The sequence below is a fragment of the Somniosus microcephalus genome, chromosome 14 (assembly GCF_052327205.1).
Source record: "Somniosus microcephalus isolate GS21.2 chromosome 14, FLI_Smic_1.0, whole genome shotgun sequence".
In the NCBI taxonomy this organism is placed as follows: Eukaryota; Metazoa; Chordata; class Chondrichthyes; order Squaliformes; family Somniosidae; genus Somniosus; species Somniosus microcephalus.
The window spans coordinates 133471352-133490286 of NC_141000.1; the positions used below are offsets into that span (position 1 = coordinate 133471352).

The following is an 18935-nucleotide window of genomic DNA, read 5'->3' on the forward strand; positions in this document are numbered from 1 at the left end:
GAGTCAGTGTGTGTGGAACCCATACCCCAGTGAGAGTCAGTGTGTGTGGAACCTGTACCCCAGTGGGAGTTAGTGTCTGTGGAACTGTACCCCAGTGAGAGTCAGTGTCTGTGGAACCTGTACCCCAGTGAGAGTTAGTGTCTGTGGAACTGTACCCCAGTGAGAGTCAGTGTCTGTGGAACCCGTACCCCAGTGAGTCAGTGTGTGTGGAACCCGTACCCCAGTGAGAGTCACTGTCTGTGGAACCCGTACCCCAGTGAGAGTCAGTGTCTGTGGAACCCGTACCCCAGTGAGAGTCAGTGTGTGTGGAACCCGTACCCCAGTGAGAGTCAGTGTCTGTGGAACCCGTACCCCAGTGAGAGTCAGTGTCTGTGGAACCCGTACCCCAGTGAGAGTTAGTGTCTGTGGAACCCGTACCCCAGTGAGAGTTAGTGTCTGTGGAACTGTACCCCAGTGAGAGTCAGTGTCTGTGGAGCCCGTACCCCAGTGAGTCAGTGTGTGTGGAACCCGTACCCCAGTGAGAGTCAGTGTCTGTGGAACCCGTACCCCAGTGAGAGTCAGTGTCTGTGGAACCCGTACCCCAGTGAGAGTCAGTGTGTGTGGAACCCGTACCCCAGTGAGAGTCAGTGTCTGTGGAACCCGTACCCCAGTGAGAGTCAGTGTCTGTGGAACCCGTACCCCAGTGAGAGTCAGTGTCTATGGAACCCGTACCCCAGTGAGAGTCAGTGTCTGTGGAACCCGTACCCCAGTGAGAGTCAGTGTCTATGGAACCTGTACCCCAGTGAGAGTCAGTGTGTGTGGAACCCGTACCCCAGTGAGAGTCAGTGTCTGTGGAACCTGTACCCCAGTGAGAGTCAGTGTCTGTGGAACCAGTACCCCAGTGAGAGTCAGTGTCTATGGAACCCGTACCCCAGTGAGCGTCAGTGTCTATGGAACCCGTACCCCAGTGAGAGTTAGTGTGTGTGGAACCTGTACCCCAGTGAGAGTCAGTGTCTGTGGAACCGTACCCCAGTGAGAGTCAGTGTGCGCGGAACCCGTACCCCAGTGAGAGTCAGTGTCTGTGGAACTTTACCCCAGTGAGAGTCAGTGTGTGTGGAACCCGTACCCCAGTGAGAGTCAGTGTGTGTGGAACTTTACCCCAGTGAGAGTCAGTGTGTGTGGAACCCGTACCCCAGTGAGAGTCAGTGTCTGTGGAACCTGTACCCCAGTGAAAGTCAGTGTGTGTGGAATTGTACCCCAGTGAGAGTCAGTGTGTGCGGAACCCGTACCCCAGTGAGAGTCAGTGTCTGTGGAACCCGTACCCCAGCGAGAGTTGGGAGGTAAGGGGGGAAATTGAAGTGCCGGTCCCTCCTGAGGGTTCACTCACCTCCATCCCATCCAGAGATAGATTACAGGAAATTTCGAACTTTTTCACGAGGAGCTGCTCTTTGACATTGTAAATACAGACGAATTTGGAGTGCCCTCCCGCCAGCACTGACTGCCCATCAGCCGAGTAACACAGGGTGGAGAATGACCTGAGAGCAGAGCAAGGGCATTAACAAGCTGCTGGTCACCACGCACCCCATACTGATAAACAGTTAGCACCGCCCACCCACCTCGCCACACAACCCGACCCCCATCAGCCCCCGCCACACAACCCGACCCCCCGTCTCCCCATCACCCCCCTCGCCACACAACCCGACCCCCCGTCTCCCCATCACCCCCCTCGCCACACAACCCGACCCCCCGTCTCCCCATCACCCCCCTCGCCACACAACCCGACCCCCCGTCTCCCCATCACCCCCCTCGCCACACAACCCGACCCCCCGTCTCCCCATCACCCCCCCTCGCCACACAACCCGACCCCCCGTCTCCCCATCACCCCCCTCGCCACAACCCGACCCCCCGTCTCCCCATCACCCCCCCTCGCCACAACCCGACCCCCCGTCTCCCCATCACCCCCCTCGCCACAACCCGACCCCCCGTCTCCCCATCACCCCCCTCGCCACACAACCCGACCCCCCGTCTCCCCATCACCCCCCCTCGCCACACAACACGACCCCCCGTCTCCCCCATCACCCCCCCTCGCCACAACCCGACCCCCCGTCTCCCCCATCACCCCCCTCGCCACACTACCCGACCCCCCATCTCCCCCCGGAGACCCTCGCCCGGCCCCCCGGAGACCCTCACCCGGCCCTCCGGAGACCCTCGCCCGGCCACCCGGAGACCCTCGCCCGGCCACCCGGAGACCCTCGCCGGGCCCCAGAGACCCTCGCCGGGCCCCAGAGACCCTCGCCGGGCCCCCCCAGAGACCCCCCGCCTGGCCCCAGAGTCCCTCAACCCCCCCCAAAGACCCTCGCCTAGCACCAGAGTCCCTCGACCCCCCCAGAGACCCTCGCCTGGCCCCAGAGTCCCTCAACCCCCTCCCCCCCCCCCCCCAAGAGACCCTCGCCTGGCCCCAGAGTCCCTCACCTGGCCCCAGAGACCCTCGCCTGGCCCCCCCAGAGACCCTCGCCTGGCCCCAGAGTTGCTCGTGTGGACCCCAGAGTTGCTCGTGTGGACCCCAGAGACCCTCACCTGCCCTTGGCCGCCTGCTTGGCTGTGATCTTGTCCAGTTCCTTGCGGCCCATCTGCAGATCGTGGCTGCCTTCGATGGAGCCGGTCTGCACGGCGTTCTGATGATCCCAGAAGGAGATCTGACCATCCAGTGTGACAACTGCCAGCTCCTTCCCATCTGGTCGGAACGTGACATCCAGAGCTGAGAAAGGAGACGAGTTTGGCAGGTCAGAGATAGCCATGGTGCTGCAGACACATCCGTGTCATCAGACTGCAAGACGGACCAGACTCCCTCCCTCAGCTCACTGGGGCCGAGCGTCAGTGAACGGAACACACCACAAACTGCACAAGTCTTTGGAGCACCCCCTGGACTTTTGAAAGTTACTACTGAATCAGCTTCCACCGTCCTTTCAGGTGGCGCATTCCAGGTCACAACAACTCGCTGAGTAAAAAATCTTCTCTCCCCTCTGGTTCTTTTGCCAATTCCCTTAAATCTGTGTCCTCTGGTTACCGACCCTCCTGACAGTGGAAACAGTTTCTCAAAAGCCCGTATTATTTTGAACACCTCTATTAAACACCCCTTAACCTTCTCTGCTCCAAGAACAACCCCAGCGTCTCCAGACTCTCCACATACCTGAAGTCCCTCATCCCTGGTACCATTTTAATAAATCTTTACATCCTCTCGAAGGTCTTGACATCCTTCTTAAAGTGTGGTGCTCAGAATTAGACACAATACTCCAGCTGGGGCCTAACCTGTGTTTTATAAAGTTCAGCGTAATTTTACTGCGTTTGTACTCTATGCCTCAATTAATAAAGCCAAAGATCCTGTATGCTTTCTCAACTTGTCCTGCCACCTTCAGAGATTTGTGTCCGTACACCCCAGGTCTCTCTGATCCCGCGCCCCCTTTAAAATTGTACCATTTAGTTTATATTGGTTCTCTTAACTCTCCCTCCCAAAATACATCACTTCATTCTTCTGTGTGTCAAATTTTATCCATGTGTATCTGCCATATATCAGCACACAACCAGGGGTCTGTCCGTCCCCCACCTGGCCTCGGAGATATCTGTACACTGACTGGTGTCTCTCAGTCCCCTCTCTCTCAGGGAGATATCTGTACACTGACTGGTGTCTCTCAGTCCCCTCTCTCTCGGGGAGATATCTGTACACTGACTGGTGTCTCTCAGTCCCTCTCTCTCAGGGAGATATCTGTACACTGACTGGTGTCTCTCAGTCCCTCTCTCTCAGGGAGATATCTGTACACTGACTGGTGTCTCTCAGTCCCCTCTCTCTCAGGGAGATATCTGTACACTGACTGGTGTCTCTCAGTCCCTCTCTCTCAGGGAGATATCTGTACACTGACTGGTGTCTCTCAGTCCCCTCTCTCTCAGGGAGATATCTGTACACTGACTGGTGTCTCTCAGTCCTCTCTCCCTCAGGGAGATATCTGTACACTGACTGGTGTCTCTCAGTCCCTCTCTCAGGGAGATATCTGTACACTGACTGGTGTCTCTCAGTCCCCTCTCTCTCAGGGAGATATCTGTACACTGACTGGTGTCTCTCAGTCCCTCTCCCTCAGGGAGATATCTGTACACTGACTGGTGTCTCTCAATCCCCTCTCTCTCAGGGAGATATCTGTACACTGACTGGTGTCTCTCAGTCCCCTCTCTCTCAGGGAGATATCTGTACACTGACTGGTGTCTCTCAGTCCCTCTCTCTCGGGGAGATATCTGTACACTGACTGGTGTCTCTCAGTCCCCTCTCTCTCGGGGAGATATCTGTACACTGACTGGTGTCTCTCAGTCCCTCTCCCTCAGGGAGATATCTGTACACTGACTGGTGTCTCTCAGTCCCCTCTCTCTCAGGGAGATATCTGTACACTGACTGGTGTCTCTCAGTCCCTCTCCCTCAGGGAGATATCTGTACACTGACTGGTGTCTCTCAATCCCCTCTCTCTCAGGGAGATATCTGTACACTGACTGGTGTCTCTCAGTCCCCTCTCTCTCAGGGAGATATCTGTACACTGACTGGTGTCTCTCAGTCCCTCTCCCTCAGGGAGATATCTGTACACTGACTGGTGTCTCTCAATCCCCTCTCTCTCGGGGAGATATCTGTACACTGACTGGTGTCTCTCAGTCCCCTCTCTCTCGGGGAGATATCTGTACACTGACTGGTGTCTCTCAGTCCCCTCTCTCTCAGGGAGATATCTGTACACTGACTGGTGTCTCTCAGTCCCTCTCCCTCAGGGAGATATCTGTACACTGACTGGTGTCTCTCAATCCCCTCTCTCTCGGGGAGATATCTGTACACTGACTGGTGTCTCTCAGTCCCCTCTCTCTCGGGGAGATATCTGTACACTGACTGGTGTCTCTCAGTCCCTCTCCCTCAGGGAGATATCTGTACACTGACTGGTGTCTCTCAGTCCCTCTCTCTCGGGGAGATATCTGTACACTGACTGGTGTCTCTCAGTCCCTCTCTCAGGGAGATATCTGTACACTGACTGGTGTCTCTCAGTCCCCTCTCTCCCAGGGAGATATCTGTACACTGACTGGTGTCTCTCAGTCCCCTCTCTCTCAGGGAGATATCTGTACACTGACTGGTGTCTCTCAGTCCCTCTCCCTCAGGGAGATATCTGTACACTGACTGGTGTCTCTCAGTCCCTCTCTCTCAGGGAGATATCTGTACACTGACTGGTGTCTCTCAGTCCCTCTCCCTCAGGGAGATATCTGTACACTGACTGGTGTCTCTCAGTCCCTCTCCCTCAGGGAGATATCTGTACACTGACTGGTGTCTCTCAGTCCCTCCCTCTCAGGGAGATATCTGTACACTGACTGGTGTCTCTCAGTCCCTCTCTCTCGGGGAGATATCTGTACACTGACTGGTGTCTCTCAGTCCCTCTCTCTCGGGGAGATATCTGTACACTGACTGGTGTCTCTCAGTCCCTCTCTCTCGGGGAGATATCTGTACACTGACTGGTGTCTCTCAGTCCCTCTCCCTCAGGGAGATATCTGTACACTGACTGGTGTCTCTCAGTCCCTCCCTCTCAGGGAGATATCTGTACACTGACTGGTGTCTCTCAGTCCCTCTCTCTCGGGGAGATATCTGTACACTGACTGGTGTCTCTCAGTCCCTCTCTCTCGGGGCGATATCTGTACACTGACTGGTGTCTCTCAGTCCCTCTCTCTCGGGGAGATATCTGTACACTGACTGGTGTCTCTCAGTCCCTCTCTCCCAGGGAGATATCTGTACACTGACTGGTGTCTCTCAGTCCCTCTCCCTCAGGGAGATATCTATACACTGACTGGTGTCTCTCAGTCCCTCTCTCTCGGGGAGATATCTGTGCACTGACTGGTGTCTCTCAGTCCCTCTCCCTCAGGGAGATATCTGTACACTGACTGGTGTCTCTCAGTCCCTCTCCCTCAGGGAGATATCTGTACACTGACTGGTGTCTCTCAGTCCCTCTCCCTCAGGGAGATATCTGTACACTGACTGGTGTCTCTCAGTCCCTCTCCCTCAGGGAGATATCTATACACTGACTGGTGTCTCTCAGTCCCTCTCTCTCAGGGAGATATCTGTACACTGACTGGTGTCTCTCAATCCCCTCTCTCTCAGGGAGATATCTGTACACTGACTGGTGTCTCTCAATCCCCTCTCTCTCGGGGAGATATCTGTACACTGACTGGTGTCTCTCAGTCCCTCTCCCTCAGGGAGATATCTATACACTGACTGGTGTCTCTCAGTCCCTCTCTCTCGGGGAGATATCTGTACACTGACTGGTGTCTCTCAGTCCCCTCTCTCAGGGAGATATCTGTACACTGACTGGTGTCTCTCAGTCCCCTCTCTCTCGGGGAGATATCTGTACACTGACTGGTGTCCCTCAGTCCCTCTCCCTCAGGGAGATATCTGTACACTGACTGGTGTCTCTCAGTCCCTCTCCCTCAGGGGAATATCTGTACACTGACTGGTGTCTCTCAGTCCCTCTCTCTCAGGGAGATATCTGTACACTGACTGGTGTCTCTCAATCCCCCTCTCGGGGAGATATCTGTACACTGACTGGTGTCTCTCAGTCCCCTCTCTCCCAGGGAGATATCTGTACACTGACTGGTGTCTCTCAGTCCCTCTCTCTCAGGGAGATATCTGTACACTGACTGGTGTCTCTCAGTCCCTCTCTCAGGGAGATATCTGTACACTGACTGGTGTCTCTCAGTCCCCTCTCTCAGGGAGATATCTGTACACTGACTGGTGTCTCTCAGTCCCCTCTCTCTCGGGGAGATATCTGTACACTGACTGGTGTCCCTCAGTCCCTCTCCCTCAGGGAGATATCTGTACACTGACTGGTGTCTCTCAGTCCCTCTCCCTCAGGGGAATATCTGTACACTGACTGGTGTCTCTCAGTCCCTCTCTCAGGGAGATATCTGTACACTGACTGGTGTCTCTCAGTCCCTCTCTCTCAGGGAGATATCTGTACACTGACTGGTGTCTCTCAATCCCCCTCTCGGGGAGATATCTGTACACTGACTGGTGTCTCTCAGTCCCCTCTCTCCCAGGGAGATATCTGTACACTGACTGGTGTCTCTCAGTCCCTCTCTCTCAGGGAGATATCTGTACACTGACTGGTGTCTCTCAGTCCCTCTCTCAGGGAGATATCTGTACACTGACTGGTGTCTCTCAGTCCCTCTCTCAGGGAGATATCTGTACACTCAGAATCACAGAAATCCCACAGTGCAGATAGAAGCCATTTCGGCCCATCGAGCCTGCACCGACACATATTCCACCCGATCCCCGTAACCCCTACACCAACACATATCCCACCCTATCCTTCTAACCCCACGTGTTTAATCCCCCTAACACTAAGGGTCAATTTATCATAGCCAATCAACCTAACCCGCACATCTTTGGATTGTGGGAGGAAACCGGAGCACCCGGAGAAAACCCACGCAAACACGGGGAGAATGTGCAAACTCCACACAGACAGTCGCCCGAGGCCGGATTCGAACCCGGGTCTCTGGCGCTGTGAGGCAACAGTGCTAACCACTATGCCACCGTGCTGACTGGTGTCTCTCAGTCCCCTCTCTCCCAGGGAGATATCTGTACACTGACTGGTGTCTCTCAGTCCCTCTCTCTCAGAGAGATATCTGTACACTGACTGGTGTCTCTCAGTCCCTCTCCCTCAGGGAGATATCTGTACACTGACTGGTGTCTCTCAGTCCCTCTCCCTCAGGGAGATATCTGTACACTGACTGGTGTCTCTCAGTCCCCTCTCCCTCGGGGAGATATCTGTACACTGACTGGTGTCTCTCAGTCCCCTCTCTCTCAGGGAGATATCTGTACACTGACTGGTGTCTCTCAGTCCCCTCTCTCAGGGAGATATCTGTACACTGACTGGTGTCTCTCAGTCCCTCTCTCTCAGGGAGATATCTGTACACTGACTGGTGTCTCTCAGTCCCTCTCCCTCAGGGAGATATCTGTACACTGACTGGTGTCTCTCAGTCCCCTCTCCCTCGGGGAGATATCTGTACACTGACTGGTGTCTCTCAGTCCCCTCTCTCTCAGGGAGATATCTGTACACTGACTGGTGTCTCTCAGTCCCCTCTCTCAGGGAGATATCTGTACACTGACTGGTGTCTCTCAGTCCCTCTCTCTCAGGGAGATATCTGTACACTGACTGGTGTCTCTCAGTCCCCTCTCCCTCAGGGAGATATCTGTACACTGACTGGTGTCTCTCAGTCCCTCCCTCAGGGAGATATCTATACACTGACTGGTGTCTCTCAGTCCCTCTCCCTCAGGGAGATATCTGTACACTGACTGGTGTCTCTCAGTCCCTCTCCCTCAGGGAGATATCTGTACACTGACTGGTGTCTCTCAGTCCCTCTCCCTCGGGGAGATATCTGTGCACTGACTGGTGTCTCTCAGTCCCTCTCCCTCAGGGAGATATCTGTACACTGACTGGTGTCTCTCAGTCCCTCTCCCTCAGGGAGATATCTGTACACTGACTGGTGTCTCTCAGTCCCTCTCCCTCAGGGAGATATCTGTACACTGACTGGTGTCTCTCAGTCCCTCTCTCTCAGGGAGATATCTGTACACTGACTGGTGTCTCTCAGTCCCTCTCTCTCAGGGAGATATCTATACACTGACTGGTGTCTCTCAGTCCCTCTCTCTCAGGGAGATATCTGTACACTGACTGGTGTCTCTCAGTCCCTCTCTCTCAGGGAGATATCTGTACACTGACTGGTGTCTCTCGGTCCCCTCTCGGAGATATCTGTACACTGACTGGTGTCTCTCAGTCCCCTCTCTCAGGGAGATATCTGTACACTGACTGGTGTCTCCCAGTCCCTCTCTCTTAGGGAGATATCTGTCCACTGACTGGTGTCTCTCAGTCCCCTCTCCCTCAGGGAGATATCTGTACACTGACTGGTGTCTCCCAGTCCCCCCTCTCTCAGGGAGATATCTGTACACTGACTGGTGTCTCCCAGTCCCTCTCTCTTAGGGAGGTATCTGTACACTGACTGGTGTCTCTCAGTCCCCTCTCTCTCAGGGAGGTATCTGTACACTGACTGGTGTCTCTCAGTTTCTCTCTCTCAGGGAGATATCTGTACACTGACTGGTGTCTCTCAGTTTCTCTCTCTCAGGGAGGTATCTGTACACTGACTGGTGTCTCTCAGTCCTCTCTCTCTTAGGGAGATATCTGTACACTGACTGGTGTCTCTCAGTCCCTCTCTCTCAGGGAGATATCTGTACACTGACTGGTGTCTCTCAGTTTCTCTCTCTCAGGGAGATATCTGTACACTGACTGGTGTCTCCCAGTCCCTCTCCCTCAGGGAGATATCTGTACACTGACTGGTGTCTCCCAGTCCCTCTCTCTCAGGGAGATATCTGTACACTGACTGGTGTCTCTCAATCCCCCTCTCTCTCAGGGAGATATCTGTACACTGACTGGTGTCTCCCAGTCCCTCTCTCTTAGGGAGATATCTGTACACTGACTGGTGTCTCTCAGTCCCCTCTCTCTCAGGGAGATATCTGTACACTGACTGGTGTCTCTCAGTTTCTCTCTCTCAGGGAGATATCTGTACACTGACTGGTGTCTCTCAGTCCCTCTCTCTCAGGGAGGTATCTGTACACTGACTGGTGTCTCTCAGTCCCTCTCTCTCAGGGAGATATCTGTACACTGACTGGTGTCTCTCAGTCCCTCTCTCTCAGGGAGGTATCTGTACACTGACTGGTGTCTCTCAGTCCCTCTCTCTCAGGGAGATATCTGTACACTGACTGGTGTCTCTCAGTCCCTCTCCCTCAGGGAGATATCTGTACACTGACTGGTGTCTCTCAATCCCCTCTCTCTCGGGGAGATATCTGTACACTGACTGGTGTCTCTCAGTCCCCTCTCTCTCGGGGAGATATCTGTACACTGACTGGTGTCTCTCAGTCCCTCTCCCTCAGGGAGATATCTGTACACTGACTGGTGTCTCTCAGTCCCTCTCTCTCGGGGAGATATCTGTACACTGACTGGTGTCTCTCAGTCCCTCTCTCAGGGAGATATCTGTACACTGACTGGTGTCTCTCAGTCCCCTCTCTCCCAGGGAGATATCTGTACACTGACTGGTGTCTCTCAGTCCCCTCTCTCTCAGGGAGATATCTGTACACTGACTGGTGTCTCTCAGTCCCTCTCCCTCAGGGAGATATCTGTACACTGACTGGTGTCTCTCAGTCCCTCTCTCTCAGGGAGATATCTGTACACTGACTGGTGTCTCTCAGTCCCTCTCCCTCAGGGAGATATCTGTACACTGACTGGTGTCTCTCAGTCCCTCTCCCTCAGGGAGATATCTGTACACTGACTGGTGTCTCTCAGTCCCTCCCTCTCAGGGAGATATCTGTACACTGACTGGTGTCTCTCAGTCCCTCTCTCTCGGGGAGATATCTGTACACTGACTGGTGTCTCTCAGTCCCTCTCTCTCGGGGAGATATCTGTACACTGACTGGTGTCTCTCAGTCCCTCTCTCTCGGGGAGATATCTGTACACTGACTGGTGTCTCTCAGTCCCTCTCCCTCAGGGAGATATCTGTACACTGACTGGTGTCTCTCAGTCCCTCCCTCTCAGGGAGATATCTGTACACTGACTGGTGTCTCTCAGTCCCTCTCTCTCGGGGAGATATCTGTACACTGACTGGTGTCTCTCAGTCCCTCTCTCTCGGGGCGATATCTGTACACTGACTGGTGTCTCTCAGTCCCTCTCTCTCGGGGAGATATCTGTACACTGACTGGTGTCTCTCAGTCCCTCTCTCCCAGGGAGATATCTGTACACTGACTGGTGTCTCTCAGTCCCTCTCCCTCAGGGAGATATCTATACACTGACTGGTGTCTCTCAGTCCCTCTCTCTCGGGGAGATATCTGTGCACTGACTGGTGTCTCTCAGTCCCTCTCCCTCAGGGAGATATCTGTACACTGACTGGTGTCTCTCAGTCCCTCTCCCTCAGGGAGATATCTGTACACTGACTGGTGTCTCTCAGTCCCTCTCCCTCAGGGAGATATCTGTACACTGACTGGTGTCTCTCAGTCCCTCTCCCTCAGGGAGATATCTATACACTGACTGGTGTCTCTCAGTCCCTCTCTCTCAGGGAGATATCTGTACACTGACTGGTGTCTCTCAATCCCCTCTCTCTCAGGGAGATATCTGTACACTGACTGGTGTCTCTCAATCCCCTCTCTCTCGGGGAGATATCTGTACACTGACTGGTGTCTCTCAGTCCCTCTCCCTCAGGGAGATATCTATACACTGACTGGTGTCTCTCAGTCCCTCTCTCTCGGGGAGATATCTGTACACTGACTGGTGTCTCTCAGTCCCCTCTCTCAGGGAGATATCTGTACACTGACTGGTGTCTCTCAGTCCCCTCTCTCTCGGGGAGATATCTGTACACTGACTGGTGTCCCTCAGTCCCTCTCCCTCAGGGAGATATCTGTACACTGACTGGTGTCTCTCAGTCCCTCTCCCTCAGGGGAATATCTGTACACTGACTGGTGTCTCTCAGTCCCTCTCTCTCAGGGAGATATCTGTACACTGACTGGTGTCTCTCAATCCCCCTCTCGGGGAGATATCTGTACACTGACTGGTGTCTCTCAGTCCCCTCTCTCCCAGGGAGATATCTGTACACTGACTGGTGTCTCTCAGTCCCTCTCTCTCAGGGAGATATCTGTACACTGACTGGTGTCTCTCAGTCCCTCTCTCAGGGAGATATCTGTACACTGACTGGTGTCTCTCAGTCCCCTCTCTCAGGGAGATATCTGTACACTGACTGGTGTCTCTCAGTCCCCTCTCTCTCGGGGAGATATCTGTACACTGACTGGTGTCCCTCAGTCCCTCTCCCTCAGGGAGATATCTGTACACTGACTGGTGTCTCTCAGTCCCTCTCCCTCAGGGGAATATCTGTACACTGACTGGTGTCTCTCAGTCCCTCTCTCAGGGAGATATCTGTACACTGACTGGTGTCTCTCAGTCCCTCTCTCTCAGGGAGATATCTGTACACTGACTGGTGTCTCTCAATCCCCCTCTCGGGGAGATATCTGTACACTGACTGGTGTCTCTCAGTCCCCTCTCTCCCAGGGAGATATCTGTACACTGACTGGTGTCTCTCAGTCCCTCTCTCTCAGGGAGATATCTGTACACTGACTGGTGTCTCTCAGTCCCTCTCTCAGGGAGATATCTGTACACTGACTGGTGTCTCTCAGTCCCTCTCTCAGGGAGATATCTGTACACTCAGAATCACAGAAATCCCACAGTGCAGATAGAAGCCATTTCGGCCCATCGAGCCTGCACCGACACATATTCCACCCGATCCCCGTAACCCCTACACCAACACATATCCCACCCTATCCTTCTAACCCCACGTGTTTAATCCCCCTAACACTAAGGGTCAATTTATCATAGCCAATCAACCTAACCCGCACATCTTTGGATTGTGGGAGGAAACCGGAGCACCCGGAGAAAACCCACGCAAACACGGGGAGAATGTGCAAACTCCACACAGACAGTCGCCCGAGGCCGGATTCGAACCCGGGTCTCTGGCGCTGTGAGGCAACAGTGCTAACCACTATGCCACCGTGCTGACTGGTGTCTCTCAGTCCCCTCTCTCCCAGGGAGATATCTGTACACTGACTGGTGTCTCTCAGTCCCTCTCTCTCAGAGAGATATCTGTACACTGACTGGTGTCTCTCAGTCCCTCTCCCTCAGGGAGATATCTGTACACTGACTGGTGTCTCTCAGTCCCTCTCCCTCAGGGAGATATCTGTACACTGACTGGTGTCTCTCAGTCCCCTCTCCCTCGGGGAGATATCTGTACACTGACTGGTGTCTCTCAGTCCCCTCTCTCTCAGGGAGATATCTGTACACTGACTGGTGTCTCTCAGTCCCCTCTCTCAGGGAGATATCTGTACACTGACTGGTGTCTCTCAGTCCCTCTCTCTCAGGGAGATATCTGTACACTGACTGGTGTCTCTCAGTCCCTCTCCCTCAGGGAGATATCTGTACACTGACTGGTGTCTCTCAGTCCCCTCTCCCTCGGGGAGATATCTGTACACTGACTGGTGTCTCTCAGTCCCCTCTCTCTCAGGGAGATATCTGTACACTGACTGGTGTCTCTCAGTCCCCTCTCTCAGGGAGATATCTGTACACTGACTGGTGTCTCTCAGTCCCTCTCTCTCAGGGAGATATCTGTACACTGACTGGTGTCTCTCAGTCCCCTCTCCCTCAGGGAGATATCTGTACACTGACTGGTGTCTCTCAGTCCCTCCCTCAGGGAGATATCTATACACTGACTGGTGTCTCTCAGTCCCTCTCCCTCAGGGAGATATCTGTACACTGACTGGTGTCTCTCAGTCCCTCTCCCTCAGGGAGATATCTGTACACTGACTGGTGTCTCTCAGTCCCTCTCCCTCGGGGAGATATCTGTGCACTGACTGGTGTCTCTCAGTCCCTCTCCCTCAGGGAGATATCTGTACACTGACTGGTGTCTCTCAGTCCCTCTCCCTCAGGGAGATATCTGTACACTGACTGGTGTCTCTCAGTCCCTCTCCCTCAGGGAGATATCTGTACACTGACTGGTGTCTCTCAGTCCCTCTCTCTCAGGGAGATATCTGTACACTGACTGGTGTCTCTCAGTCCCTCTCTCTCAGGGAGATATCTATACACTGACTGGTGTCTCTCAGTCCCTCTCTCTCAGGGAGATATCTGTACACTGACTGGTGTCTCTCAGTCCCTCTCTCTCAGGGAGATATCTGTACACTGACTGGTGTCTCTCGGTCCCCTCTCGGAGATATCTGTACACTGACTGGTGTCTCTCAGTCCCCTCTCTCAGGGAGATATCTGTACACTGACTGGTGTCTCCCAGTCCCTCTCTCTTAGGGAGATATCTGTCCACTGACTGGTGTCTCTCAGTCCCCTCTCCCTCAGGGAGATATCTGTACACTGACTGGTGTCTCCCAGTCCCCCCTCTCTCAGGGAGATATCTGTACACTGACTGGTGTCTCCCAGTCCCTCTCTCTTAGGGAGGTATCTGTACACTGACTGGTGTCTCTCAGTCCCCTCTCTCTCAGGGAGGTATCTGTACACTGACTGGTGTCTCTCAGTTTCTCTCTCTCAGGGAGATATCTGTACACTGACTGGTGTCTCTCAGTTTCTCTCTCTCAGGGAGGTATCTGTACACTGACTGGTGTCTCTCAGTCCTCTCTCTCTTAGGGAGATATCTGTACACTGACTGGTGTCTCTCAGTCCCTCTCTCTCAGGGAGATATCTGTACACTGACTGGTGTCTCTCAGTTTCTCTCTCTCAGGGAGATATCTGTACACTGACTGGTGTCTCCCAGTCCCTCTCCCTCAGGGAGATATCTGTACACTGACTGGTGTCTCCCAGTCCCTCTCTCTCAGGGAGATATCTGTACACTGACTGGTGTCTCTCAATCCCCCTCTCTCTCAGGGAGATATCTGTACACTGACTGGTGTCTCCCAGTCCCTCTCTCTTAGGGAGATATCTGTACACTGACTGGTGTCTCTCAGTCCCCTCTCTCTCAGGGAGATATCTGTACACTGACTGGTGTCTCTCAGTTTCTCTCTCTCAGGGAGATATCTGTACACTGACTGGTGTCTCTCAGTCCCTCTCTCTCAGGGAGGTATCTGTACACTGACTGGTGTCTCTCAGTCCCTCTCTCTCAGGGAGATATCTGTACACTGACTGGTGTCTCTCAGTCCCTCTCTCTCAGGGAGGTATCTGTACACTGACTGGTGTCTCTCAGTCCCTCTCTCTCAGGGAGATATATGTACACTGACTGGTGTCTCTCAGTTTCTCTCTCTCAGGGAGATATCTGTACACTGACTGGTGTCTCTCAGTCCCCTCTCTCTCAGGGAGATATCTGTACACTGACTGGTGTCTCTCAGTCCCCTCTCTCTCAGGGAGATATCTGTACATTGACTGGTGTCTCTCAGTCCCCTCTCAGGGAGATATCTGTACACTGACTGGTGTCTCTCAGTCCCTCTCCCTCAGGGAGATATCTGTACACTGACTGGTGTCTCTCAGTCCCTCTCTCTCGGGGAGATATCTGTACACTGACTGGTGTCTCTCAGTCCCTCTCTCTCAGGGAGGTATCTGTACACTGACTGGTGTCTCTCAGTCCCTCTCTCTCAGGGAGATATCTGTACACTGACTGGTGTCTCTCAGTCTCCCTCCCTCAGGGAGATATCTGTACACTGACTGGTGTCTCTCAGTCCCTCTCTCTTAGGGAGATATCTGTACACTGACTGGTGTCTCTCAGTCCCCTCTCTCTCAAGGAGATATCTGTACACTGACTGGTGTCTCTCAGTCCCTCTCCCTCAGGGAGGTATCTGTACACTGACTGGTGTCTCTCAGTCCCCTCTCTCTCAGGGAGATATCTGTACACTGACTGGTGTCTCTCAGTTTCTCTCTCTCAGGGAGATATCTGTACACTGACTGGTGTCTCTCAGTCCCTCTCTCTCAGGGAGATATCTGTACACTGACTGGTGTCTCTCAGTCCCCTCTCTCTCAGGGAGATATCTGTACACTGACTGGTGTCTCCCAGTCCCTCTCTCTTAGGGAGATATCTGTACACAGACTGGTGTCTCTCAGTCCCTCTCTCTCTCTCAGGGAGATATCTGTACACTGACTGGTGTCTCTCAGTCCCTCTCTCTCTCTCAGGGAGATATCTGTACACTGACTGGTGTCTCTCAGTCCCTCTCTCTCTCTCAGGGAGATATCTGTACACTGACTGGTGTCTCTCAGTCCCTCTCTCTCGGGGAGATATCTGTACACTGACTGGTGTCTCTCAGTCCCTCTCTCTCAGGGAGATATCTGTACACTGACTGGTGTCTCTCAGTCCCCTCTCTCTTAGGGAGATATCTGTACACTGACTGGTGTCTCTCAGTCCCTCTCTCTCTCTCAGGGAGATATCTGTACACTGACTGGTGTCTCTCAGTCCCCTCTCTCTCAGGGAGATATCTGTACACTGACTGGTGTCTCTCAGTCCCTCTCTCTCAGGGAGATATCTGTACACTGACTGGTGTCTCTCAGTCCCCTCTCTCTTAGGGAGATATCTGTACACTGACTGGTGTCTCTCAGTCCCCTCTCGGAGATATCTGTACACTGACTGGTGTCTCTCAGTCCCCTCTCTCAGGGAGATATCTGTACACTGACTGGTGTCTCCCAGTCCCTCTCTCTCAGGGAGATATTTGTACACTGACTGGTGTCTCTCAGTCCCCTCTCTCTCAGGGAGATATCTGTACACTGACTGGTGTCTCTCAGTCCCTCTCTCTCAGGGAGATATCTGTACACTGACTGGTGTCTCTCAGTCCCTCTCTCTCAGGGAGGTATCTGTACACTGACTGGTGTCTCTCAGTCCCCTCTCTCTCAGGGAGATATCTGTACACTGACTGGGGTCTCTCAGTCCCCTCTCTCTTAGGGAGGTATCTGTACACTGACTGGTGTCTCTCAGTCCCCTCTCTCTCAGGGAGATATCTGTACACTGACTGGGGTCTCTCAGCCCATGATTAAACCATGTGACTGTTGAAATGTGCATCCTCACCATCGGAATTGAGGACAAGGGTTTCCTTGGTTTTCCAGCTGTCGAACATATCCCACAATTTCACCGTCTTATCCCATGACGCACTAGCCAGGAGCGACTGTGACGGGCTGAAGCTCAGGCTGCTGACTGGCCCCTCATGTCCAGCCAGAACCTGAAAAGTAACGGTTTTAACACACAGTAAGAGACGGTTCACTGAGCGACACATCACGAGTAACCTGTCCCAGTCAGCACCCGGGCTGTAGCACTCAAATACACCCCAATCTTCAGCCCCGCCCTTCCCCTCATCAGCCAGGTTGCTACCCCCGCCCTCTGCGCCTCAACCCCCTCGCCCTGTGCCCAGTCCCCCCCCGCGAACCTCTCCCGGTGCTCAGCATCAACCCCCTTTCCCTTTCCCCAGCACCCACCACCCCTCGCCCAGTGCCCAGTCCCCTCGCCCTGTGCCCATTCCCCCGCCCCGAACCTCTCCGGGTGCTCAGCATCACCCCCCTTTCCCTTTGCCCAGCACCCACCGCCCTGTGCTCAGCACCCCCTCTCTGCCTTGTACACGGATACGGGAGTGTAGATGGGTACCGGGGGTGTTCAGGAGCACGCTGCAGCGAGCCATCGATTCCAGACTTACATCGAGTAAGCGGCCGGTTTGCATCGACCACACGAATACTTCGAAGGAATCTTGTGAGCCGGCGCACACAATCTCCCCGCTGGAATCCAGAGCCAAGCAGAAGAACTGAGTGGGTCGCGGGGATGTGAATGTGCGGAAATTTCGATACCTGTGACAGACAAGAAGAAAGTTCGTTAAACAGGCTTCACCACGAACACCAACAATCCCAGCAGCAGAAACACAGAAACTCTGCAACCACCAACTTCCGAAACACAAACACACCCGTCCCACCCCCACCCCACCCCAAAAAACACCAACACCATTGGAAGTATCATCCTTTAATGAGTACGGTGCTTTAGTGAATGTGGGACTAGACGGGCAACCCAGTGTTCAAACCCCTCCATGGCAAGTCGTGAAACACAACTACATTTAAAAAAAAATTAATCCCTCCTGGGCTCTGGGCGTCGCTGGCAAGGCCGGCATTTATCGCCCATCCCAAGTTGCCCTTGAGAAGGTGGTGGTGGTGAGCCGCCTTCTTGAACCGCTGCAGTCCGTGTGGTGAAGGTACTCCCACAGTGCTGTTAGGGAGGGAGTTCCAGGATTTTGACCCAGCGATGATGAAGGATCGGCTGATATATTTCTAAGTCAGGATGGTGTGTGACTTGGAGGGGAACTTGGAGGTGGTGGTGTTCCCATGCGCCTGCTGCCCTTGTCCTTCTCGATAGAAGAGGTCGCGGGTTTGGGAGGTGCTGCCGAAGAAGCCTTGGCGAGTTGCTGCAGTGCATCTTGTAGATGGTACACACTGCAGCCACGGTACGCCAGTGGTGGAGGGAGTGAATGTTTGTGGTGGTGGATGGGGTGCCAATCAAGCGGGCTGCTTTGTCCTGGATGGTGTCGAGCTTCTCGAGTGTTGTTGGAGCTGCACTCATCCAGGCAAGTGGAGAGTATTCCATCAGACTCCTGACTTGTGCCTTGTGGATGGTGGAAAGGCTTTGGGGAGTCAGGAGGTGAGACACTCGCCGCAGAATACCCAGCCTCTGACCTGCTCTTGTTGCCACAGTATTTATGTGGCTGGTCCAGTTAAGTTTCTGGTCAATGGTGACCCCCCAGGATGTTGATGGGGGATTCGGCGATGGTAATGCCGTTGAATGTCAAGGGGCGGTGGTTAGACTCGCTTGTTGGAGATAGTCATTGCCTGGCACTTGGGTGGCACGAATGTTACCTGCCACTTATCAGCCCAAGTCTGAACGTCATCCAGATCTTGTTGCATGTGGCCATGGACTGCTTCATTATGGAGTTGCAAATGGAACTGACAACATGAACCACAGGATGAGACGCACAAACTGAACGGAGTTGAGTCCAAGCCAAACCCACCGATGACTCACCTATGAAGGTCAAACGCTCGGACGGTGCCATCCAGGGAGGCACTGAGCACCACAAAACCGGCGGAGTTAAAGGTAACTGCGGTAACACTGCTCGTGTGTTCAGTAAACGTCACGATGCAGAAACCGCTGCTTGTGTTCCAAACCTTCACCTAATGAAAGGGTAGAGAGCACGGGTCAGTCACAGGGTACGAGCCCTGACCTACAGCATTCAGACTCAGGGGGACCGGCCATTAGACAGGAGGCTCGAACAGCAACAGGCCACGAGGCTAATAAAGACCTTTCAAAGACCACCGACCCTCAACCCCACCTACCCCCCATATCCCTCAACCCCACCTACCCACCTT

General features: G+C 53.9%; 2 protein-coding genes across 6 annotated transcripts in view; both read right to left on the minus strand.

Moving 5' to 3' along the window:
- rrp1 (ribosomal RNA processing 1) overlaps window positions 1-18935 on the minus strand; it is a 428065-nt gene that overhangs the window by 255060 nt on the left and 154070 nt on the right. The gene's annotated exons all lie outside the window — the stretch shown is intronic.
- pwp2h (PWP2 small subunit processome component) overlaps window positions 1-18935 on the minus strand; it is a 50670-nt gene that overhangs the window by 14006 nt on the left and 17729 nt on the right. For both annotated transcript variants that reach the window (XM_086007326.1, XM_086007327.1), the window contains exons 11-15: window positions 18592-18740; window positions 17228-17375; window positions 16609-16759; window positions 2557-2737; window positions 1367-1514 (exon numbers count right to left, since the gene is read on the minus strand). In XM_086007326.1, the coding sequence (XP_085863452.1) occupies window positions 1367-1514; window positions 2557-2737; window positions 16609-16759; window positions 17228-17375; window positions 18592-18740 (777 nt within the window). The remainder of the gene's footprint in view (window positions 1-1366; window positions 1515-2556; window positions 2738-16608; window positions 16760-17227; window positions 17376-18591; window positions 18741-18935) is intronic.